Source organism: Clupea harengus, chromosome 18 (assembly GCF_900700415.2).
Source record: "Clupea harengus chromosome 18, Ch_v2.0.2, whole genome shotgun sequence".
In the NCBI taxonomy this organism is placed as follows: domain Eukaryota; kingdom Metazoa; phylum Chordata; class Actinopteri; order Clupeiformes; family Clupeidae; genus Clupea; species Clupea harengus.
Window position 1 is genome coordinate 12,836,129 of NC_045169.1, and position 26,562 is coordinate 12,862,690.

Here is a 26,562-nt window from a genome sequence, read left to right on the forward strand (position 1 = left end):
GGGAACATTTCTGTCGAAGGGACCAGCATCTGCATGTTTTATGCAGTAGCCTATAACGGCTTTGTGAAGATTTGATGAAAAACTCTCTAAGTAGCTTCCCATGTCGGCCAACCTTGCAGGTGAGGCTGTGACGATTACAAGAAGCTGCAGCGCCGCGGAGGCATGGCTGCTTGGACCCGCCCCTCTGCCTCCAATTGGAAGCAAAAGTCACGCTGCTCATTCGGTGCAAACGACCATAGATAACCTAGGACTCACGCTGCAGAGGCTCGAGCATGAACCGAGCCATGTCCGCGCGGTAGCAAACAGCGGTGGGGATGATTAAATAGTCAAATAAAAACTCGGCAGCGTGACACGAGCACGGATAAGAGACAGAGAGAAACGAATGACGGAAGTGTTGGGGTTAAAGAAGACTTCAAACCTTTAGGACCATCTCTTTTTATCCTAGGTAATTCCTCCGGGTTTCTGTCCTGGGTTTAAACTCTGCCTTTAAAAATGCAAACGCAATGCTTCAGAGTCTGTTCTCGCTTTAAAAGTCACGCAGCCGAACTGAGACTTTGAGGGAGCTATTTATAATTCATCATCTTCAGCTAGCGGCAGCAGAACACCGCGTTTGCTCGTTGAAATGCCGTGAACCGCAGGCATGATTTTTGGCGTTGCAATATCAGCCTTTTAAAGGTTCATGCGTCAAATCGCTCTGTCATCCTTTTTCAGGGCAAATACAGACAATATAGGTTCACTTAACTAGTATTTCAGATAACCTTAACGCTGTTTGGCTTAGGATTGGCTGTCGATTGTGCTGATCCAAGGATATACTTTTATGGGTTTTTATCATACTTTTTGTCTGTTTATGTTGCAGTGGCGAGTCATTTTCATGCAGCTGAGCGCAAGCCGAGCCGCAGCCACGCACCATCCGGCGGAATGTCTGGCGTGTGGAAGTAAGGAATGCAAGTCGTTGTAGGGACCTATGTGCAGTCAGCAACTCCGTGTGTCGTTTTGTCGGGGGTGCGGTGGAGCGCTCCATCGATGCACTTTATCCCACTGAACGTGAGTGTCTTTGGGCTTTATTGGAACCAAACAAACGGCAGTGGCCGATGCCGGTAGCGTTTGGATAGCTCGCCAGATCGAAAGTGGAGAATCTGTTCTCTTGTGCCACCCAGACAGAAATGAAAACGAAAGAGGATTGTTTAGAATAATAGTTAGCTCGTTTGAAACTTTCCTATTTTTGAGTGCCTCCCGCTAAGGTAGCTAATCATTTTTGCAGGAACGAGCACGCAGCTCCGGATATGGGAAATGTAAACACTGGAACTGAGTTTTGAGACGCTTGAGCGCGCACTTGTCCTCATCTGGAACAGTCAAGATGGACCGCGACGAAATGGACCAGGAGGACGGATTGGACGGGCCAATCCATGGACCTCATCGGGTCAGGCCCTCCTCCTACCGGGCCCTTCGGAGCGCTGTGTCCAGTCTGGCCAGGATAGACGACTTTTTCTGTGAGAAAATCGGCTCGGGATTTTTCTCCGAAGTGTTCAAGGTAAGCGCCTTCCACTGTAGTTGCAGAGGTAGGGTCTACTAGTTGCATCATCCAAGTGATCATCTTTCAGAGAGTCTGCTATATCCTCCTGTACAGTTTTGCTGATTTGGGCTTTTGAGGCCCATGCTCTCCATCAACATTAAGCGACAGCAGGTGGCGCTATGATGCAAACCCCAGCCACCTGATACCTGAACAATATGCAGTCAAGCAAAGCCTTGAAACAGGATACACATTTTTGACATGTTGTACCTGTGCAAAAGAAACCATCCTTTAATTCTGCATGAGGGAGAGTGGGATACAGAGGGACAGAAAGAGGAATTGCACTGGAGCGTGAGCCATAACCACTTCCTTTTATCCTGATGGTTGCCTTTTCTGCCCCTGTCTGCTTGCAATACATGGTGATTTACTACAAACGAGCAGACCACTCCACTTTAATTAACAACAACTGCTTTTTAAAATGTCACAAGTAATTGAACTGTGAATGGACCAAGGTTGATGAATGGGCAATGGGTTTGATGGTTCAGTTAAATGGACCAGAGATAGCTTTGGCCGCTTTGACCTCTCTCTCTCTCTCTCTCTCTCTCTCTCTCTCTGTTGGGAGCCATGATTCAATGATTCAATCAGAGACTGGAATCACCTCTCTGGTAATGAGGTTTGTGTGTGTGTGCGCTTATGTTTACACTTGAAATGGCATTTAATGTAGACGTGCTTCAGTGTAAATACAAGGTCTAGATGTACAGTTACACTGGGGGTCCCCTCTGATTGGCTCATCTTTTTATTCACAAAATGATTGTGTGTGTGTGTGTGTGTGTGTGTGTGTGTGTGTGTGTGTGTGTGTGTGTGTGTGTGTGTGTGTGTGTAAATGTCACTGATATTTAAGTGTGCAGATGCAGACAGTGTAAATGCAAAGCCTAGATGTAGATGGTCTCCCCTGATTGCTTGTGTGTGACAGACAGACAGACAGACAGATGCAGAGCTATTGCTGTTGTGTTTCTCTAAAAAGCTAAAGGTTCTAAATATGAGGGGGGGGGGGGGGGGGGGGGGTGGTGGTGGTGTCAGTGGCTTCCATTCCCTTGTGTTTGTTTGAGCAACTGGAGAGTTCCTGTTCGGACAAATCCAGCAGGTCATGTTTTTCTTGCAGCTGCTGAGGCAAAACGCACACACACACACACACCTCACAGCTCACAGGCAGGTTACACACACACACACCTCACAAGCAGGTTGCACACGCACACACACACACACACACACACGCACACATACCCCCACACACCTCGCAAGCAGGTAACACACACACACACACACACACGCACGCATGTTGCAGGCTGACACTAAGAATTAAAGAATAAGAGCAACTCCTCACCTCCTCCCTCGTCTCATGTTATTGGACATTTCTCATAGAGCCTGACAACCCCATCCAATTTGTGCGTGCGTGTATGTGTGCTGTGTGTGCGCGCGCACCGATCCTCACTGATACCCTTTCAGCGTGCCAGTAACTGAGAAAAGTGGATGACCTCATTGTCGAGCAGAAATGTACTTTGGTAGTTAGCTAACCTATGGACACCCTGACCCACACCTGAGCTGCATACAGGAGATGACACTTCTAAACGACTGGCATGATCCCTGCTAACACAGATGGAGGAAAGGAAACTCCTCACCTGATTGATTCAGGAATGAGTAGGGGAAATATAGGCTGTGTGTGTGCATGTGTGTTTTTCTGTGTGTGTGTGTGTGTGTTTAGTGTGTGCGTGCATGAGGCTCTGTAGGCCCATGTCGGTGCCTGTGAGGACTGCGAGGAGGATCTCTTCCTAAGTGCATTTCCCCCTGAGTTGGTGTTGACAGAGGGCTCAGGCGCATGATGTGTGCTTGTCATGTTACTGTAATATATCTGAGAGACACACACACACACACACACACTCCTGAATTTCCCTAACAGGATTAATAAAAGTGTATCTTATCTTATCTTACACACACCACACACACGCAAACACACACACACGTTACTGTAACATATTTGAGATAGGCGCTAGAGACACTTGGGTGGGTATAGACTTTGGAAATGATATGGACCTGATCTTTCTTCCAATTAGTTTTCCAAAGGTTTAAGAAAGGGCTTCATCACACTCATACACACACACGCACACACACACACACACACACACACACACACACACACACACAGATTTGAGACAGAGGAAATTAGTAGGTCTTATTTATATGAAAAGGATGGTGTTTGGGGGCCCTGTTCATCTAGATGTCTGACAGAGAGGGAGCGTGTGTGTTAGTGCGCATTGTCTTGTCCAGTAGGATTTAAGTTGTGTTTGCGTGTGTGTGTGTGTGTGTGTAAAGAAGTACTATTCCTAGACCCGCTGGTTTATCTAATGCCTATCCACACACACACACACACACACACACACACACACACACATATACACACACACACACACATATACACATATACACACACACACACACATATATACACACACACACACACACACACACACATATACACAAACACACACACACACACATATAGACAAACACACACACACACACATATATACACAAACACACACACACATATATATATATATACACAAACACACACACACACACACACATGTATACACACTCACACACACACATACTCACACACCCACACCCACACCCACACGCGCGCACATCCATAGAAGTGCCTTTTTCCGAGTGCATGTTCAAAGATGAGCTGGCCTGTGGTATGTTCTCTTATATGATATGGACCTGATCTTTCTTCCATTTAGTTTTTCAAAGGTTTAACAAAGGGCTTCATCATACACACACACACACACACACACACACACACACACACACACACACACACACACAGATTTGAGACAGAGGAAATGAGTAGGTCTTATTTATAGTGTGTGTGTGCGTAAAGAAGTACTATTCCTAGACCCACTGGTTCATCTAATGCCTATCCACACACGCACACACATACTCACATGCACACACATACTCACATGCACACACGCACATACGCACATACTCTCACGCACATATTCACACACACTCACGCACCCACACGCACCCACACGCACACACAGTGCCTTCTTCCGAGTGCATATTCAAAGATGAGCTGGCCTGTGGTATGTTCTCTTTGGGAGGTTCATGTGGAAATGTCAGTCAGAGTGGTGAAAGGGGGGTGAGAGGGATGGACAGAATAAAAGAGGGAAAGAAAGAGAATCCTGATGGATGGAGATTTTCCCATCTGTCTTCTGGGGGCGGGGCAGTGGGGTGTCACTAAGCAGCAACAAAGAGGTCAAATGAAGAGCCGCTCTGATTGGCTGGAAGATGTCAAACTAGTTTAAACTTGACCTCACGTCTGTCATATCTATGTCTTTGTTTTCTTTTTTCAGTCTCCATTTCTCCACAGCCAAGTCAATATTTCTCCCCCTCTATTTGCTCTCCATCTCTGTCTGTCTGTCTCTCTTTTTCTCCCTCTCCTTTTCTCCTTCCTCCCTCTTTCTCTATCCCCTTTTCAGTTTCACTCTAGTCAGGGCTTGTACTGTTGTCAGTCACTAAAAGGGTGTGTGTCTCTGTGTGTGTGTCCCAGGGAGAGAGAATTGGTGTTTTTGTTTCATAATTCAAACTACTTTAAATGCCCTGTTTGTTTAGTGTCATGTTTGCACTGAATCTTTAGCTTTTGTCAGCATTGTGATTTTGTATTTAAATATAATTTGTGTGTGTGTCAGTTGAACGTAAGAGTGAGATTGCTTGTCTACAGTATCCAGTTTCCTGTCTCCCCCACACCCTGTGTAAACACTAGCCCCCCCGCCCCCCCCCACACACACACACACACACACAAACATACACCCCCACACACACACACACAAACATACACCCACCCAGCTAAGGTGTGTCAAAGGTAGGTGATGATAAATTGACCTGTTGGGCCTGTGTGGACATGGAAAAGTTCTGGAGAGTGTTTTGCTGAGGATGAAGACTCACGCACACACACACACGCAACAAACAGCCCATTAGTGCAGAGTTGCTTGGCCATTGAGCGTAAAATCTGCCTCTGCTTGCACCTCATAAAAGGCAGGTAGCTCCCACTTTTGTCAAGCATATAGGAGGAGCACACCTCACTGAGGGAGGCCCTTCACCCATCTGGTTCTTTCCCATCATTCACCTGCTGTGTGATACAGTGAGGTGTGTCGCTGCCCGATCCGTGCCAGCTGCCCGAGTGGGTTGTGAGCTGTGTAAGTTGTTTGTCATTGCGGGTTGTGAGCTGTGTAAGTTGTTTGTCATCGTGGGTTGTGAGCTGTGTAAGTTGTTTTTCACAGTGGGTTGTGAGCTGTGTAAGTTGTTAAACATAGTGGGTTGCGAGCTGTATAAGTTGTTTGACATAGTGGGTTGCGAGCTGTATAAATTGTTTGACATAGTGGGTTGTGAGCTGGATAAGTTGTTCAACATCGGTCTGATTGTAACATAAAAGCACAGGTAGCAGGACTGCTGTTTTACCACCACTGATTGTGAAAAGATGTTTTACTGAAATTGGTATAGTGGCAATATAATATATTTATTATTATATTTATATTATTATTATTATGTACAGTATATATTTATATATAATATAATTGCCCTCAATACAGAAATAAAAGGACTGTGAGGACACATGGGCCGCTGGGAGGATAATCTTTTGCTTGTCCATGTCACATCACACACGGCCGTGTAGGCCTGAGCGTTTTTTCTACCGGCCTATCGCTGTACAAAGACATCTCACATGCGTGGAACAGATGGGGCGCTGTCAGAAAACATGTAAAACTCTGCGCTTGTGTCGACTTTTGTACATCAATCAAGATCAATGATGCTGCAGTAGGTTCTTTTCTTTCATTTCCTCCATCATTCTTTCATGGGTACTTCTCTCTCGTTCTGTCGTTCTCTTTTTCACTGAAACTCTAAAAACGTTCTGTGCCAGGGGTAGCCTGTAAGTCACAGGGAATGAATGTAATCTGTGTGTCAACATGTTTCACTCCCCTCCATCTCTCCTCATCTCCTCCTCTCCTCTCCTCTCCTCTCCTCTCTTCCCTTCCCCAGTGGCCACTTCACTGCAGCAGGCTGACCTTTCCCTGTTGACACAGTGATTCACAGCAGGAACAGAAGGAACGAGAGATGAGGGACAAAGTGAATGCATATATATATAACTGTAATCTCTCACACACACACACAGGTGATGTAGAATTCACCTGTTGTAAACATTTGCATAACATCAGATGAACAAACACCGCCTTAGAACTTCGCTGTAGAGAAACATGACTCCCATCACCTATCTCTATAGAGCCACCTCTGCAAAACTAGTATCACCTCCTGTTCTGTCTTCAGAACCTCATCGCCTCTCTAGAACCAGCACCCTTCCATAGAGCAGAACATTCTTAAGAACAGATGCATACATGTATTACGTATATTTTATGTAGGTGTAAAGTGTGTGTACATAGGATTGTGTGTTAGTATTTACATACTAATCTAAATCTAGAGTAGCAGTTGACTAAACTATGACCGTTAACTATGTCTTGTTGTTGGAAAGGAAGTAAGCATGTTGAGACGTTGAGACACGGACACAGAAATGGAGGTGAAATGGTGATGAAATGCACACTGTCACTTTCCTGTGAGGAAGACTCAAACTGAAGCTCTTTTGCTTAATGGCTGGAAATGTAAATGACACACACACACACACCACAAAAGCAAACAAACACAGTGCACAGTATCCATTCAAATGCACATTTTATCACTCTCTTATTTCTCTCCCACCACACACACACACACACACACACACACACACACCACAAAAGCAAAAAAAAACACAGTGCACAGTATCCATTCAAATGCACATTGTATCTCTCTTTTATTTCTCTCACACACACACACATATACACACACACACAGCCCTTGTATTGAGTGGCCAGTCTAAGTGTTGCTCAGTGCAAATCAGCCTCTGACTGTTCGCTGAGGAAAAGCAGGCCAGCACCTGAGAAGGCCACAACCTCGTGGAAGTGTGCTGTTGACCTGGGACTCCTCCCCTCCCAATCTCTCCCCTCCAGTCTCCTCCCCTCCCCTCCAGTCCCCTCCCCACCAGTCCCATCCATCATGCCCATTGACTTTTCCCATGGCCGCAACACCCACGTTCACGTTCATGTTCAGCTCTGTGGCGTAGGAGGATTCCCTTTCACCTCACACAGAAGTGCTCCCACTTGTGCTGATTACTAGAGGCTTCGGCATTCGGTCTAGTCAAGACGTACGCTCACAAGTGTGAGGGAGCCATGGCTTAAGGAAGGGATGATGTAGAGTCTGCCGGTCATGCTTAAAAAATAAATCTTGAAAGAACGAAAAGGACCCCGGACACACAGGCGGAATTGTCAAGAATGACAGAGGACTATACATTATCCCGCTTATCATACGGTTTCTTGCCAAAATGATTTCTCCAATATATATATATTTGAATGGTTTTGTGGCTACTGTTGCCTGAATGAATATTGTGTGTGTGAGAGAGAGTGTGAGCGAGAGATGCAATAGATGGGTGGTCAAGCTCTGGGTGTATGTTTGTGCTCGTGTGCATGCTTTTCTGTAAGAAGTAATAGCTTCAAGATTAAACTTGCTTGAGCAGGTGTGAATGTCGATAGGCATCAATCAAAGTTTTAATTTTAATGATTCTCTGTTGAGGTATGGTGTGTGGGTGTGGGTGTGGGTGTGGGTGTGGGTGTGCACGCGCCCTGGCCATCTTGTGCATGTTTTTCACTAGCTCAGCAATATGCCCTTCTGTTTTACTTTGACTTTGTTTTACTGTGCTTCTCTAAATCAATAACATGATGCAGGATAATATATTTCAACTTAACTAGACCGGAAACTCCATTGTTTTTAATGAGAATATCGAGTGTATTAGCTGTATGAGCATACTACTGTATGTGCAGGTAATGGACTTGGGGAAAGGTTTTGCAGACAGCTAGTTGAAAGTGGGTGGCATTCTTGTTGTAACCATGACAACCTTTTGACCATTGGAGGGGATGGCGTTTGGATACCCAGGGCCCTATTGTCATTGAGGGGCAACTGATAACGAGCAGAGCAACAAGCAAAGTCCACCGCGCGTGAACTAAAGCTAATTTTAGGGCTTGGCCAAATCATTTCGCTGATTTAATTACTTGAGCAAGATGCTAAGCGCTAACATGGATGGGTCAGCGCTGTGCTCCTACATGCCACACGATAGCTTTAGTTCAGGCGCAGCGGACTTTGCTCGTTGCCCATCAATGAAATTGGGGTTGAGGACTGAGGGACACAACGTGTGTGTGTCTGTGTGTAAAACAGAGAGAGTGTGCTTCTTAGTACCTGCAGGGTGTGTGTCGTTTCCCAATTACTTACACACACACACACACACACACACACACACACCCACTCACACTCACACATATACAAACACTCTTGTCCCACATTCTTCTGTGGCGGGAATCCCGAAGAAACTTGTCACTGTTTTGATTTTTTTTTTTTGTCAGCACATGGCTGTGTGTGTGCTGTTTAAGTTCTCAGATGTTATTGGCCACAATGCAGAAGTGATGATGAGATGATGGGATAAAAAGATGGTCATGTTGTTGCATTTGTTTTCGAAATTTCTACCAATAATAAATGAAGAAAACCGCAAATGAAAGGCAAGATGCATAGAAAACACATGATTTCACAGGGACTGGTCACAGACTGGACCTTCATTCTCGTTCCACAGCAGTCAGGGAACCAGGTTAAGAGCTTTGGGTTTGTCAACACGGAACACCATAGAAGGAGTCTAGGGTTCTTAACAAACTGAGGTAGATTCTCAAGGTCATACAAGATCAGTTTTAGTGGACCTTTAAGGAAGGGGGTATGGTAGCCAGATGGGCAGATGTAGCATTTCATCTACATCAATTAACTTCCTTAATCAGTCAACTTTTAATTAGTTAAACCTCATAACCTCGTTACCCTGGTACAACCAGACACTCATTCACTGTGGTTTCCGTCATTCAGTGCTTAATCCCAATGAAGACTAAGCTGGGAAAGTAAGATGTTGGTCGAGACGGGCCAGTAAATCAAAAGTTTCCACCATCGTATGCAGCTGGCCTTTTGGAAGTGTGTGTGCGCTGGCCTTTTGGAAGCGTGCGTGCGTGCGTGCGTGCGTGCGTGCGTGCGTGCGTGTGTGTGCGCGCGCGTCTCAGGATGATCTCTCAGCTCAGGTGGGTAGGACAGGAGTAGACAGCTGAAGAGCTCCTCATATGTCCTGGTAAGGACAATAGCCTCTCTCTCTCTCATTCCCTCATTACAGCTTTTTTATTATATTTGACTGAACAAACATGCTGCACAGACAGCGTCACTGGCCATATTCAGTGAAGAGCCACAAGGTCGATTAACAGAGGTGGAGAGATCACTGCACAGAGAGCACACACACACACACACACACACACCACTCTCTCTCTCACACACACACACACACACACACACACACAACTCTGGCCTCAATTCTGCTCCAAAAACTCTTCCCTTCCATGGTGTGGTCCATTGATTTCCTTTGCCACTATACTGAGCTACTGAGATGGTGTATCTGACGGGTGTGTGTGTGTGTGTGTGTGTGTGTGTGTGTGTGTGTGCTCTGTTCAGGTGCAGCACAGGACGAGTGGCCAAGTGATGGCGCTGAAAATGAACACCATGGCCTCCAACAGAGCCAACATGCTGAAGGAGGTGCAGCTCATGAACCGCCTCTGCCACCCCAACATCCTCAGGTGAGTGCACTCAACTCGTATACTTACACAAGCCAGCCCCACATCTTCAGGTGAGTGCACTCAACTCGTATACTTACACAAGCCAGCCCCACATCTTCAGGTGAGTGCACTCAACTCATATACTTACACAAGCCAGCCCCACATCCTCAGGTGAGTGCACTCAACTCATATACTTACACAAGCCAGCCCCACATCCTCAGGTGAGTGCACTCAACTCATATACTTACACAAGCCAGCCCCACATCCTCAGGTGAGTGCACTCAACTCAATATACTTACACAAGCCAGCCCCACATCCTTAGGTGAGTGGCACTCAACTCATATACTTACACAAGCCAGCCCCACATCCTCAGGTGAGTGCACTCAACTCATATACTTACACAAGCCAGCCCCACATCCTCAGGTGAGTGCACTCAACTCATATACTTACACAAGCCACCCCAACATCCTTAGGTGAGTGCACTCAACCTCCTGTCTGACCTCCTTCACACTGCCACTGCCACCTCCACCCGCTCCCTAAGATCCTCCTCTTCCATCCACCTAACTGTCCCCTCTGCCCGGCTTACCACCATGGGGAGCAGAGCTTTCAGCCGCTCTGCTCCCAAACTCTGGAACTCACTCCCACCTGACATCCGAAACATTGACTCCTTCCCTCAGTTCAAATCCTCTCTCAAAACCCACCTTTTCAGGATTGCATTCTCACTGTAGTTGCCATGCTGTTTTTACTTGCACTTTTAATTTTAATTGTTTTGTTATTTGTTTGCTCCTGTTTTAAATTGTAAAGCGTCCTTGAGTGACATGAAAGGCGCTGTGAAATAAAATGTATTATTATTATTATTAACTCATATACTTACACAAGCCAGCCCCACATCCTCAGGTGAGTGCACTCAACTCATATACTTACACAAGCCAGCCCCACATCCTCAGGTGAGTGCACTCAACTCATATACTTACACTCACCTGAAGATGTGGGGCTGGCTTGTGTAAGTATCCTTGCTGCACCTGAACGAGCACACACACACCACACACAGGACACAGACACAACACCCGTCAGATACACCATCTCAGTAGCACCTCATATTTTAGTGGCCAAAGGTGAGTGCACTCAACTCATACTTACAGAAGCCACCCCAACATCAGTATACTCAGTACAGTATTTTCCTAAATTTCCCTCAGGATTAATAAAGTATCTATCTATCTATCTATCTATCTATATCTATCTATCTATCTATCTATTATCTATCTATCTATCTATCTATCTATCTATCTATCTATCTATCTATCTATCTATCTATCTATCTATCTATCTATCTATCTATCTATCTATCTATCTATCTATCTATCTATCTATCTATCTATCTATCTATCTATCTATCTATCTATCTATCTATCTATCTATCTATCTATCTATCTATCTATCTATCTACTCCTGCCTCACTTACTTTAGCACGCTATTATATCATCCTCTGGTGAGTATACTTCTCTCACCAACTCGCACATGCCCCTCTCCCATACTCCCCCCCCCAATACTCTCAGCTGACTAAGTATACTGCACTCACTACTCGCTGCCGTAACACAGAGCCGTGAGGCCCCTCCACAGTTAACCCTGGGTGGGCCCCAGGGGTGTTGTTTTGGTTTGAAGAGTGCTGGGGACGTGGACAGGTCTTTACACGATTCAGTCACTGGCCTATTGTGGTGAGCGTAACCCGAATACAAATGCACCAAATAGGTTACTGGGATTGTGTAAGGATGTAAAACTAAAATGTTAAAACATGCTAAAAGATAATAATTTGCATAATAATTAGAACCCCCGAGGGTGTGGGTTTGAGTCCAGTGCGGGACTGTGTACATTTATATAAAGTCGCATAGTGAGCAACACATTAAAAACCACATTAATCACCTGCGTACTTTGCCAATTTGATGCCCACGGATGATGCCTAAACATCCTCTAAAGTCCTGCGCTCTTCACAGGAGAGAATCTTATTTCAGGATGTTAGTCAGACATCTATGTGCCTATCAACAAAAGAACCCAACTGCTGCATGCATTCAACACACTTAGCTGTAACTAGCTTGCTATGCAGACTTTGCCAGCTGTCTTACTATATGATCTACTGAAACTTAATAATGATCAACTATCTTACCATATAATTCTACTGAAACTTAATAATGATCAACTATCTGACCATATGATCCACTGAAACTTAATGATGATCAACTATCTTACCATATGATCTACTGAAACGTATCTATATAGCACACAGTGAAGTCCACTGTCATTTCAGTTATGACGCGTGATGTATGCTTGACATGATGGACTAGCAGGCCTAGTTCAAGATTAAATTCAGTAGAAAAGCAGGTCCTCAGCGTACAAGACTGTCCTGGGTGCGTCACCTAAAGTCCACTTTTACCTAAAATGTTAAGGACCGTCTGTATCGGAACATTGAAGAGTTGTCTGTCTGTCTGTCTCTGTCCGTGTCTGTTTCTGTGTTTGTGTCTGTGTCTGGTCAATTGCTCTCTTTCCACCTGAACTGAAATGCCCAAATAAGGCTATGTCTGAAATCTCCCGTAGATCTGTCTGCCTATGATGATATGGGTGTATTCCTGTGTGTCAATAGATCGCTAATCATACTTGATATATTTAATTCTACTTGACGCAACTTGCCACACAATTGAGTTGCAAAATGTTGGCAGGGTTTTGGAAATTTCCCATTGCATTGGCTTCTGAGTTTACAATAAAGAGAGCGAATGTAATTTCAGAGCAATCTCTGCAGAATCATTAATCACTAAGTTGGTCATTAGCCATGGAAGCCCTGTGTTTTGGGAAAGTCAGTGGTGTAAGTGTGTGTGGGTGTGTGTTCATTAAAGTGGATTCACAGGTTTGAGTGAGTGTGAGTGTGAGTGTGTGAGTGTGAGTGTGTGAGGTGAGTGTGTGTGTGTGTGTGTGTGAGTGTGAGTTAGCATAAACAAGTGCAGAAGGAGTGGGAGTACAGGAGTAGACTTTGTGTGATGGTTTGTGGACTTTGCATATGTGTGTAATGGAGAAAGGGACTTTTTTGCTTTCTGTCAAAGTGTGTGTGTGTGTGTGTGCGTGTGTGTGTAATAGCTGGCGTGGTGCCCAGCTGTCAGTGCTCCTTGCCTTCTGAGGTGATTCAAATCTTTGACCAGCCGTGGCATGTGAGGAGACTTATTAAAACAGAGAGACTGTGTTTCTTAGTACCTGCAGGGTGTGTGTCGTTTCCCAATTAATTACACACACACACACACATATACACACACATATACAAACACTCTTGTCCCACATTCTTCTGTGGCGGAAATCCTGAAGAAACTTGTCACTGTTTTGATTTTTTTTTTGTCAGCACATGGCTGTGTGTGTGTGTGTGTTTTGCTTTGAAACTGAGATGTCTGTTTGGTTGTGTGTGTGTGTGTGTGTGTGTGTTTTGTTTTCTCTGTGCAGGTTTGTGGGAGTGTGTGTTCATGAGGGCCATCTGCACGCTCTGACTGAGGTATAACTCCTAACACACACAGCGTTATTAAGCATTATATAACCGGAACAGGTGTGTTGTGTTGGGTACATACACCTCAATTATTATTATTCTGAACTCTAGTGTGTGTGTGTGTGTGTGTGTGTGTTGCAGTACATTAACGGGGGGAACTTGGAGCAGCTGTTGGACAGTGAGATCGTCTTGCTGTGGGCAACAAGGATCAGCCTTTCACTGGACATCAGCAGAGGTTTGCAGTACTTGCACAGTAAAGGAATCTTCCATAGGGATCTGACGTCAAAGGTACATACACCTCAACGCAGGCAGGCACGCACACACACACACACACACACACACAACCAAACACACATGCATTCTCTCACAGTTAAAGCTCCATCCATCATGATCTGTCTCCGTTTCCCTCTTTTTCCATATTTCAGAGACAGATATATTTTCTTCCTCTTTCTCCCTCACTCACTCAATCACTCACTCACACACACAATGACATTCCTCCTGTTAACTGACAGGTTAAGGTATCTGACCTTTGCCCTGTGGCTCTCTGTGTGTGTGTGTGTGTGTGTGTGTGTGTGTGTGTGTGTGTGTGTGTGTGTGTGTGTGTGTGTGTGTGTGTAGAACTGCTTGGTGCGCTGGGAGGCTGGCGTGTGCACTGCTGTGGTAGGGGACTTTGGTCTGGCTGAGAAGATTCCGGACTGCAGGTCTGTACATTTCTCAACACAACACACCTTCTAAGTTCACAGATCAGATTAGATACGAAACCTCTACGCCCTTTCTCCTCTTCTTTTCTTTCTTATCACTCTCTCTACCACTCCCCTGTCCATCTTTCTCTTTCTTCGCTCTTTCTTTCCTTCTTTTATTGAATATACAGTAAGTGTACACTGTGTCTCCAGTGCTTTCTAATTCTCACTCTGAAGTCTGTCAGTATGTTTTAAATAGTGTGGTCTGGTTCATGACTGGTCACAAGTGTGTCAGACTATCTGGTGTTTGTGTGTGCAAAACATTGCACGCACGCACGCACGCACACACACACACTGAGTGACACACTCTCTGTGTTTATCTTTCCTTCCCCCTGTCTCTCTCTCACTCATAAGCACATACAGCTGCACATCTTTCAGCCCGAGGGTCCTCACTGTTGTGTGTGTGTGTGTGTGTGTGTGTGTGTGTGTGTGTGTGTGTGTGTGTGTGTGTGTGTGTGTGTGTGTGTGTGTGTGTGTGTGTGTGTGTTCACATCACTTAGCTAAAAAATGCAGTTCTGTGAGATACTCACAGCTGGCTGTACACCTCAGACTGACCACAGTGAGGACTCCAGGAGAGATTTCCCAAGAGTCTGAAACATGTGAACTCCAGTGATTCAAGCAGGCATGATCTCGCCCCTAAGTCGGCGAGGAAACCCACACACACATATGCCACACAAATATAATCACACGTAGAGAGATGCGAGCACACACACACACACACACTGATACACGGACACAGACAAATACGTGCACAGATGTGCAAACGCTCTCTCACATACATACACATGCGCGCGCACACACATACACATACACACTGACAGAGACAGATACACAGATACACACACACACACACACACACACACACACACACACATTCATGATCTCGCCCATGAGTCAGCAGAGAGACCACAGTAGCCCCGTCAGCACACCGTCTCATTTACGTCTCAGTGCATCGCTGAGAGCTCCTGTAATACTGGAAGAGATTTCAAGACAGCCAGTAATAGAACTGCCATCATGGTGAATAATTTTAAAGTGGGATTTGGGATTTAGTATCACAATAGGTGGTTGTTTCCATTTGAATAAAAATGGTAAGCTATTATGCACTGTGTACAAGTTTATGCACACACAGGGATTTGAAGAAATGCCCACTATTGCTATTCTGGGCTACACACACACACACACACACACACACACACACACATACACACAAATAGCTGAGACAAAAGATGTTGTCAGCCAGAAATGTCAGTGTCTATGTATGTGTTTGTGTGTGTGTGTGTGTGTGTAGAAGTGTTCTGTTTCCATCTCATGTTTGCAAACCCTCCTCCTGTGTGCGTGTTCACACAAAATATGCTTGAATGCCTGTTTTCTGCCTGTGTGTGTGTGTATGTATGCGAGAGAGAGAGCGAGAGAGAGAGAGAGACGGAGAAAGGCATGGAGGGAAAGGAGGGGGTAGATATGCTGAGTTTTTTGGTAAGCCATCCAAATAAGGTCAAACTATTCCATCCTGTACGCTCTCTTTCCCTCTCTCTCTCTCTCTCTCTCTCTTTTATATCCTTCTTTCCCTACGTTCCTCTCCCTCGCTCATTCTCGACTTCCCCAAACAGTGTTTACACTGGGGGCTGTAATTCTGTCTGAGCCTCTCTCTCTCCCTCCCTCCCTCCCTCTCCCCGTCCCTGTCATCGTCCTTGGCTCTACCTTTCGTCCCCCCTCCTTTTTCTCTCTCTTCCTCTCCCTTGTGCCCCATGTCTTAAGTTTAGTTCTATTTCTGTTGGAGATAAAAATGAGAGTGTAGAAAGCCCCAATTTCATACTTACAAATGCAAAAGTGAGTGTCTCTCTCTCTCTCTCTCTGCGTGTGTCTTAGTGCTGGTTCACTCTCAGTGTTGTAATATTTAAAAAAAAAAAAAAATTATTATGCCGTCTTCCCCCTCAGTGACGGCTCTAACAGACAGGCGCTGGCGATAGTGGGCTCCCCCTACTGGATGGCGCCAGAAGTGCTGCGTGGAGAGCCATACAACGAGAAGGTGGCCCACAACACCAACACTTCTCATATTGCTGTACAAACTTCAAAGAAACTTTTTTTTTCATAGATCTGAACAGAAACAATTTTTCTAGCAGTCTGATTGTCTGTCTGTCTGTCTGTCTGACAGACAGACACACCGACTGACAGCTGTCTTCAAATTATTCAGTTCAAGATCAAATATGTCAAGCTAAATGTGGAAAATATAGACGCTTAACAAATAACTCAACCATGCACATTTCCACGCCAAAGGGGTCTGTTTTCCATCCATAGCCTACTGATGCTAATTAAATTAGTGCTAGCAAGAAAATCAATCGGTGAATGATTTCTGTGGAATGCTGATGCAGTACTTTGGCAACAGACCCACTGGGAATATTGCCAGGCAGTGCTTGCAGTGTAGACGGTAACTGCAGGTGTGGTAAATAATTGGAACTTAAGCGCTATAGTTCAATATGAGAGGGGTTAAAAAATACCTCTTTTAATACACCACTTAATTCTTTTACCTGTAGTCTAACACAGACCGTTACTCGCACAACACTGACCCACAGAGCACTTGCAAGTGGCACACATAGTTGTAGTTGCACACACTTAGTTACTGACTCACCGCCTCAGGGTTGCAGATTCTACATAGAGGTGTGTGTGTGTGCGTGTGTGTGCGTGTGTGGGTTTGTTTTGTATTTATAGCCTTCATAATTTGCTGAGGCAAATTGACCAGTGTGACCGTTGTATACTGTGTCTATTCAACGGTCATCAATACACAGTCTCTGAATTGTATGTGTGTGCATGCGTGTGTGTGTTCCCCTTCTATTCAGGTGGATGTCTTTGCATTTGGAATCATTCTCTGTGAGATCATTGGTCGAATCATGGCTGATCCAGACTTCTTGCCTCGCACTGAGGTAAACATCACACAGACTCACATGTGCAGACTGCAACATTATGTGTAATTGGCCTATAATAGTCTTAACTCCTACACAACAGAGGCACATGTTGACTGGCTTTTGTTTTAACAGTTCCACTTTACAGGGAAATAATGTACACAACAGTCTGTCTGTCTGTCTGTCTGTCTGTCTGTCTGTCTGTCTCCCTCTCCCTCTCCCTCTCCCTCTCCCTCTCTCTCTCCCTCTCTCTCTCTCTCTCTCTCTCTCTCTCTGTCTCTCTCTGTCTTGTGGTTGCACAGTTGTACAGTTGTTGCTTTATCCAGGAGCAATTTCCTGAGTGAGCTGGCAACTACCCCGTAAGACAGGTTTCCTTAGTAACAGTGTGTCTGCTGGTGTTTGTTTGCATTGTGGTGCATTTAGAAATTCGACCGGATTCATCCCAAGTGGATGGATTAGATCAGGGGTACTCAATTAGAAACCCAAAAGGTCCACTCGCCAAATTTCCATTCAGTCCAGGGTCCGGAACAGTGACGGTCAAAATCCAAAAACATAACTCCAACAAAAACGTTCGAACTATGCACAAAAGGTGATGTGGTCTAGCCTTGTTTGTGTGAAAGGTGACACTTTTTTGTGGTTTAAACTTGGGCATAAAAGGTGTGAAGGCCAGGCGGAGGCACTGATGTAAGTGTTCATTAGTGAGTGTGCTCCTGTATTTGTTTTTGACCATATTCATGGTTGAAAAGGCAGACTCACAACAGTATGTTGAGGTATGCACGCTCTTGTTGTGTGGCTGATCTAACTATTACACTGCATGTTGCTTGGTATGATTGCAGATGGTTTATTTTTCTGCCCCTTACCTCAGAGTTCTGCGGGTATTTTTGTTCGAAGTGTGCATGCTTTGTTTCATAGTGACGTTTTACGTTGCCACTTTTGACAAGGGCAACCGTCTCGTTGCAGATTAAACACATCAGTTTTGTGCTCCCCACAGGCAGCACAAATGCATACTTGTCAGTGCACTCTGTCTTAAATTCGCGATTTTTGGAATCACTTTTCGTTTTTGTCCGGGTTTAAAGCACGCCATGATTTTCGTTTGCTGAGAAAAAGATACCATTCACAAATCTATCTGCCCGCGTTGTTGCCATTGACACACACAACCTGCGTGACCCACAGAGCTCGCGGCCAACATTGAGTGAGTGAGTTGTCATAGTGATGTGGTTATTACAGCTCCTGATTGGACCTCTGGATTGGACACGGAAGATAAAAACCACATCGGGAAAAAAATATATAGCGCGAAATCACGCACCAATGAAAACTCGCTTGGATCATGATTAAATTAGATTAGAATGTTGATTTTGGCTTCGGTCCAGATTTAATTGCGTCTGGGTCCGGATCCGGACCGCGGTCCGCCTATTGAGTACCCCTGGATTAGATGATCGATTCCTATCTACCCAAGATAGATTGATGTCAAATCTGCAAAGGGAAAACAATATAAAAGATAAAGTATAAAAGTTCTCAAGTTGCCACGGGGGCAGTGTGTGATGTGAAGGACGTACTGGACATAGAATCACCCCAGAATATAAAACAACCTAGTCGTTGTATACAACAAATAATGTTGGATCATCTTGGATCATCTATTTTGCGGCGACTACACAAAGGACGTTCTGTGCTGTTCAGAGGCGAGCCAATCAGTGACTTCAGGCTGCTGTACTCATGTGGGCATGAGAGACCAGGTCTGGTCCAGAACTGAGATTAAGTTCATGGTGCTGTCTCACCTGTCCTAGTTATGTAATGGGGTGTGTAGGATAGAGGCTGGATTGGCCAGCCAGTCACACACAGACATCACCTGGAGATTTATTATCAAGGAACAAAGTGTCCATGCTCGGTTATATACTTGAATCAATAAATCTTTAATCAATTGTGCGTGTGCGTGTGCGTGTGTGTGTGTGTGTGTGTGTGTGTGTGTGTGCGTGTGGTGTGTGTGTGTGTGGTGGTCAATGTCAGTGAGTTATAAAAATGTTCATAATTCACCAAGTACATCTTCGCTGTGTCCTTCAACTGCATAATATGGCTTTATGCCAAGACATGTACTCTCACACATGGCCACAGTGACCTCTGGTGGCTGTTTCCTCTCCTGACGTCACTCCCTGCCCTCCTGGCACACCCAGCAGCAGGAGCATATCGAGCCCAGACCCGACTCTCTTCTCTAGGGTCAAACTGCTATGATTTATCTGTGTCTATTGTGAATGGATGACTGCAGATGACTCACTCTGTGTGTGTTTGATCATAACTGTGTCTGGGTGCGATTGCTCATGTCTGCAGGACTTTGGGCTGGATGTGGCGGCGTTTGAGCTCATGGTGGGGGACTGCCCCCCGGCCTTCCTGGCACTGGCCGTTGTCTGCTGCAGTGTAAGACACACACTCATGCACACACACACTCACACACACTCTCACACACTCTCTCTCTCTCACACACACACTCGCACTCACCACACACTCTCTCTCTCTCTCACACATACTCACACACTCACACACACTCACAAACTCTCTCTCTCACACACACACACACACACACACACACACACACACACACACACACAATCTGTCCTCTCATATTCTCTCTCTCTCTTTCTTCCACCTATTTCTCCTTCTTCTGTGTCCCTCTCCCTCTTTAGATGGATGCTACAAGTCGTCCCTCCTTCGCAGAGATGGTGTGTAAGCTGGAAGAGATGCAGGGGGAGGGGGAGGCCCAGGATGAGCTGCCTGAAAAAGAGGGTGAGACACACACACACACACACACACATTAATAAACACACACTGCGCTTGGCAGCCTCCTCTTCCTGTCTTTATTTGCCTTGTTTATGTCTGCTGTGCAACTTTGTTAAGCGTTTTTTTTCCCCCTCCTTCTTTAACAATTTTTACAGCCTCTTCTGATGTCATTGTGGAAAAGAGGCGGCCCCTATGTTTCCCTGGTGACCCCCACCTGTCCCACAGCCAATCTGACATGCTGTCCCTGACCACACCCCTCCGACAGGCCCAACCCTCTCCGCAGACCACACCCCCAACCCGGGTCAACCCCTTCTCTCAGAGAGAGGACCTGAAGGGGGGGCGGATCAAGCTCTTTGACACGCCCAGCAAGTCTGTCATCTCGTTGACCTTTGATCTTCCCCCTCTCCCTGACCCTTCCGACCCCACCCACTGTGCGCGAGGTTCCCCGCGGGTCCACAGACGCACCCAGTCGCTGCCTTGCAACCCCCTGCTCAACTTCCTACCCAACGGGGTGCCGACACGCCCCACCAAGAACGAAACCGGCGCTCCGAACGAAAACGTTACGGACCAGTCGTCCAACCAAAGTGAGACGGACACGCTGATCGAAAGCACCGTTCACGTCTTACCTCACAAAGCTGATGCTTCAGACCGAGCAGAGCCTGAGAGGCGATCTCCGCTCGGACACGTGAGGAAAGAGGCAGACTCTGAATATCCCGCTGTTTATATCGTTCCCCATGGGATGGAGGCCGACGACTGGCACGCTCACGACAGCGCTCTGGACATGTACTCTGAGAGCATGGTGCTGATGCTAACTAGCACCGCTGCAGACGCACGTCACACGGCTGCCATGGACCAATCGCAGGAGGTTGTGAGTGGCGGGGAGACGCTGACTCATGCAGTGGAGAAGGTGGACACAGCCAGCCCAGGGTGCATAGGGAAGCGAGACGGAGAGGGGAAGGAAGGGATGAGGGCACAGGCCGCGGTGGACGACTCTGGCCTGGAGTTGACCTCCCTAGAACCAGTGGAGGAGGAGGAGGAGGAGAGGAAGAGGTGATAGGGATGTCTGGGGAGCCCATGGACTGCAGGGCCTCCCCTGATCCACTAGAGGGCACTGCTGGCACACAGTTGCACCTGGACTGTAGTACTCCATCCAAAACAACAGGGGACCCTGGGAATCGGTCTCCGAAGGACTGCAGTACTACCTTAAAAACACTAGAGGGTGCGAAAAGACATTTAAATCTAGATGGTAAAATTCCGTTCAGGCCACTGGATGGTACAGTGGAGTCTCTCTCAAATGGCTGGAGTTCCCCCATCTCCAATATTCCCCCTTCTTTAGAAACTCATGACAACAACAACAGCCCAATCACCCGGCCTCTGGGCTGGGGAGGCGGGGTCAATGGCTACCATCCCGCCCCCACAAGCACCGCACCAACTCCATTCGATAGCCCCTCCCCAGAGTACGATGAGGTCATTTCCTGTCCCGGTTGCTGCCTTGCTGGTCTGAGATTGCCGTCGCTCTGTATCCGCACATCCAGATCCCACTCTGCCCCAACCTATAAGAATCTCAGCGGAGACTCCACAGCCAATCAGGGACTGATGTATCAGGCTCCGCCCACAAGTAAACACCCACCTCTGAATGCCCAGAAGAATGTGTGAGGGTGGAATTAACTTTCGTGAAAAAACGTTCGTTTGAATTTATGTTGTACAGTCTGTCTGCACCTGCATTACTAATATAAATATTATTGAATTGTTTTGTTTTTTGAGATGGAAGAATTTATTTTGTTTTCATGACTGGATTGAATAAATAAAGAGACTTGACTTAGTATCTTCAGAGTTTTTGTCTGACTGAAAGCAGTTCTCACTCCCAAAAGAGAATAGCTGTAATCCATAACAAACATCTTTTACACCATCTTCCCATGCCTCTTGCTTCAAGTAAGACATGCTTCAAATGAATATTAATTTACAATAATTATTAATAAATAACAAATGGATGATAAAACTATTTAATAATAATAATACTTTTATCCATATAGTTCTTCTTGAGCACAGAAGCACAAAGTCCTTTACAACCCATGCCAACACTAAATGAATCACAGAAGGAACAGGAAGCCAAATGAACAAGTATATTTTATTTACATTTGTTGAAGATGTACATTTAATAACTCAGCAGATAGTAGTTGTTTCCTTCAAATAACTAGTCATAATTGGTGACATTCTCAACTCTCTTCACTTAGAGTTTTGCGTTGCTTCGCAACCTCTGTGGTTTACCACTGGTACTCTGTCACACGCTCTGTGTGTGTTTGTGTGTGTGTGTGTGTGTGTGCGTGCTTGTGGGTGGAGATGGGGGTAAAGTCTCTGCTTCACTGTGCTATGTCCCATTGCTGTGTGTGTGCTATTACAAAGCTGCTGATGGTGGTGGAGGTTCATTCACTGGATGTCAGGTTGAGAGTTCCTGGCTTCACCATGGTGGAGGGGTTGGTCCAGGTTGGGATACTCTGGCTGAATGTGTTCTGGACTGTACTCAGTACTGCAGGTGAGTTTGTGTGTGTGTGTATGAGGCTTAGATCTCTTGTGTTAACATTCATTTGACAGATGAAAGTAACCTTCACACACACCTGGCAACCAAACGCAAAGCAAATTTGGTGTGCTTAGCTTGATTAGTGTGTGTGTGTGTGTGTGAGGATGTTATGGCATCCTGTGCCACAGCAAGTCAGTTTCAAAGTGGTGCATGCAATGAAAATGTTTGTTAATGTAGGGCTAGGTGGGATGGCCTGAAATAAATAAATAAATATATCAATCATTTCACTGATTTATTTTTGGTGACAATCGAGCCACAACTATTTATGTTGTGCTGGTATATTTCAAAACACCACTTTGAGACAGTGAGTGCCAGTGAGTGAATAATGCATAAACATTAAGCAATCACAGCCTGAAATACCTCACTTATTCATGATCTCGATAATGAGTTTTGGAAAGTAAGAGATGAAAGACTGGGGAACCAAACCTTAGTTAAATGTGTTCATATGTTGCCACGGAAACTACACATTCCTGTGTGTGTGCGTGTGTGTGTGTTGCAGATTCAGAGTGTGGAGTTCGCTTGAGTTCTACGGATTTATTTGGGCTTTTGCAGTGGAGTTGCGACGGCCTCACCCCAAATGCCACCTTCAGTGTTCAGATCAGAGAGCAGGGGTGAGTGGACACAAACATAATTTAAGAAAACAGTGAAGTGTGTGTGTGTCTGTGTTTAAGTGCAAACCCCTAGTGTGTGTGTGTGTGTGTGTGTGTGTGTTTTAATCCCAAACCCAATATGTAATTATATGCAATGTAAGACAATTTAAAAAGTGTGTGTGTGTGTGTGTGTGTGTGTGTGTGTGTCATCCCATGCTGCAAAAGTCAAATGCGGTTGCATATAAATGTCGTCTGAGACAACTGAAAAAGTGCTCTGTGTGTGAGTGCGTGTATGAGAGGGGGGGGGGGGGGGGGGGGGGAGAGTATGTATTACTGATAATAGAAAGCAAAAGGGGGGGGGGAGAGTATGTATTACTGATAATAGAAAGCAAAAAGGGGGAGGGAGAAAAGAGTATGTATTACTGATAATAGAAAGCAAAAGGGGGGGGGGAGAGTATGTATTACTGATAATAGAAAGCAAAACTCAGAGTTAAGAGGAAGCGCTGGAGCGAGATACATGGGAGGGTGGGGGGAGGAGTTAGTGATGGAAGGATGGAGAAAATGAAAGCGGGCCTGAGGTTAACGAAAAAGAGAGTGATGAAGAAATACAACTGACATGAAAGGGAGGGAGGGAATGAGTGACAGACACACCGACAAACCCTGACACACCCCGAAACACCCCGACACACACCGACACACAGCGACACACCGACACACACACACACACACACACATGACCACACTTTTTTCAGTTTTTCACAAAATCTTCACAGGTGTTATCATGTTTGATTAAATGGTTTGTGTGTGTGTGTGTGTGTGTGTGTGTGTGTGTGTGTGTACATGTGTGTGCGTGTGTGCCTGGGTGTGTGTGTGCGTGTGCCTGGGTGTGTGCGTGCGTGTATGTGTGTCTGCACACGTGTGTGCGTCTGTGTGTACGGCACACGTGGAAGGCCTGGTTACCCCTGGCGTGCTGTGGCGCAGTGTGAGGGGATCTCGTCTCTGAGCTGTGACCTGTCCCAGGAGATCACAGACTTCAGGGACCTCGTCCGACTGGGAGTACAGGAAAGCCAAGGGACCCGGTGGACTCCCAATCTCACATGTGACCTGCTGGGTGAGTTTCTCCTCTTTACTCTCTTTCTTTTTCGTTTTCTTCTTGCTCAGTCTTTCTTTGTCTTTGTCTCTCTTTCACTGTCTTGCCTTTCCCTCTCCCTGTCCTAGTGTTGGGCTGCAGTTCCAAATGTATACATACGGGGGCGCTTAAAGTACCTTATCATCTTATTCCCTATCTGGAATCCCATACTGAGCAGGACTACAGATGGTTGTGCCACATAAACAAATGATGAATGTTCTCCACTTCCATCACCAGATGATCCAGGAAGTGCAGCATTCAGTGCCCCCTCTCTGTCGATGCAGGTTGAGGACCTCGGTGGGAGTATTTTAACGCCCCATATTGGGGTGGAGGTGAAGTTCCCCTGTGCCCCAGAGGCCTTGCGTATGGACGGGTACAGGGGACGGAGGTGCTGCCCTGTGACCTTGTTCCTGGATGATAACGTTGTCACAGTGACCCTTTTCAACAAACAGTGGCTAACGGAGAGACAGGTAAGCATCCAGCTTTTTCTAGCTCATTCTCTCACTCCTTGTCTCACTCCTTGTCTCACTCCTTGTCTCACTCATTGTCTCACTCATTGTCTCACTCCTTGTTTCACTCTTTGTCTCACTCTTTTCTTTCTGGCCCTCTTGCTCTGCTTCACTTTCTTCATCTCCATCTCTGCAGTTGTATATGTAAAAAAAATCACAGCCCACCTCCCTTTATCTTCCTTTATCTGCAAAACTCTCCCACATCCAATTTCTCTTTCTCTCCATTTCACTCTTTTTTTCTACAGCAAATCTCAATTTGATCTTGCCTCTTTGGCTCTGATATCCACTTCCTAGTTTCTTCTAAATTGGCTTTCAGCAAGTGTCTTACCCACCCTGTAGCATCTGTGATTGGTTGTTTTCTCTTCAGACCCGATCAGGATTGGTGAATAACGACCGCTTAGATGAGTTCAGGGTGTCCTTTGGAGGTCTGGTTCCAGGTCAGGAGTATTGTGTTGCAGCCAACTTCACTTTCAATGGCTTCAGACCCTCACACACCTCCCAGCCCGTCTGCCTGCAGCTGGACCCACTTCCTGTAGGTGAGCAGGAAACAGCAGGGGACCAACAGGAAATAACACACAAGCAAAAACATTATTTTTGTACAGTATCGTGCACTAAAGGTTTACACACATCATGAAATCATTGAAATAAGCTCTTATTCATGTGTGTGTGTGTTTGCGTGTGTGGTCGTGTACGTGTACGTGTACGTGTGTGTGTGTGTGTGTGTGTGTGTGTGTGTGTGTGTGTGTGTGTGTGTGTGTGTGTGTGTGTGTGTGTGTGTGTGTGTGTGTGTGTGTGTGTGTGTGTGTGTGTGTGTGTGTGTGTGTGTGTGTGTGTGTGTGTGTGTGTGTGTGTGTGTGTTTGACCAGACCTGTGGCCTATATGGTTGGGTGCAGGACTGAGTGTTTTGTTCTTCATTCCTTCGTTCCTTGTGGTTTTCTATCTGCTGAGACGAAACAAACAACCATCAGAGGACCACCTCCCTCGAGCACTGGTAGTGTACACACACACACACACACACACAGACACACACACACACACACTCTTGAGCAGGGCACAATATTCATAGTTCACACCTAACCTGATAACTGGTATACTTGCACGCACCCAGAACAGACAGAGACACATACACTCTCGTCTTGATTTTGTATGCACACACACGTATTCTCGTATGCACACACACACATGCGTACACACACACACACAGAGAGACTGAGAGAGAGAGAGTACATAATTTATGAAATGACAATTGCTTAGAATGCTTTATGTGGGGTGTGGTGTGTGTGTGTGTCTCTAGGCAGGCCTCCTTGACCCCGTGTCTGGCTGTCCGGTCCCCAGTGAGGGCCCTGGTATGTTGCCTGCTGAGGACAGCCTCTCTGTCATCTCCCTCTGCAGCTGCGACCTCAGCCACCTCTCCACCCAGCTCCCAGCTCCCAGCCTGGACCAGCACCAGTACTTCATCAGCCCCTGCCCGGATCACCCTCCCTGGGCTGCCCCTGGCCTGGGCAGTGGGGGGTTGATGCAGGAAGGCTCGGAGATCACCCAGGTA

At 46.0% G+C, this 26,562-nt stretch overlaps 1 protein-coding gene across 2 annotated transcripts; it reads left to right on the forward strand.

Annotated features, from left to right (window-relative positions):
- The first annotated feature begins 185 nt into the window (after window positions 1-185).
- tesk1b (testis associated actin remodelling kinase 1b) lies at window positions 186-21,875 on the forward strand. Of its 2 annotated transcripts, none has more exons than XM_031584838.2 (12): window positions 186-445; window positions 857-1,044; window positions 1,262-1,531; window positions 10,187-10,308; window positions 13,765-13,813; window positions 13,946-14,092; window positions 14,423-14,505; window positions 16,480-16,570; window positions 17,379-17,462; window positions 19,764-19,850; window positions 20,117-20,216; window positions 20,366-21,875. In XM_031584838.2, the coding sequence occupies exons 3-12, from the start codon at window positions 1,358-1,360 to the stop codon at window positions 21,262-21,264; spliced, it is 1,836 nt and encodes a 611-aa protein (XP_031440698.1). In that variant the 5' UTR covers window positions 186-445; window positions 857-1,044; window positions 1,262-1,357; the 3' UTR covers window positions 21,265-21,875. The 2 variants fall into 2 exon arrangements, with proteins under 2 accessions (XP_031440698.1, XP_031440699.1); XM_031584839.2 differs by having other exon boundaries at window positions 857-935.
- The last annotated feature ends 4,687 nt before the right edge of the window (window positions 21,876-26,562 follow it).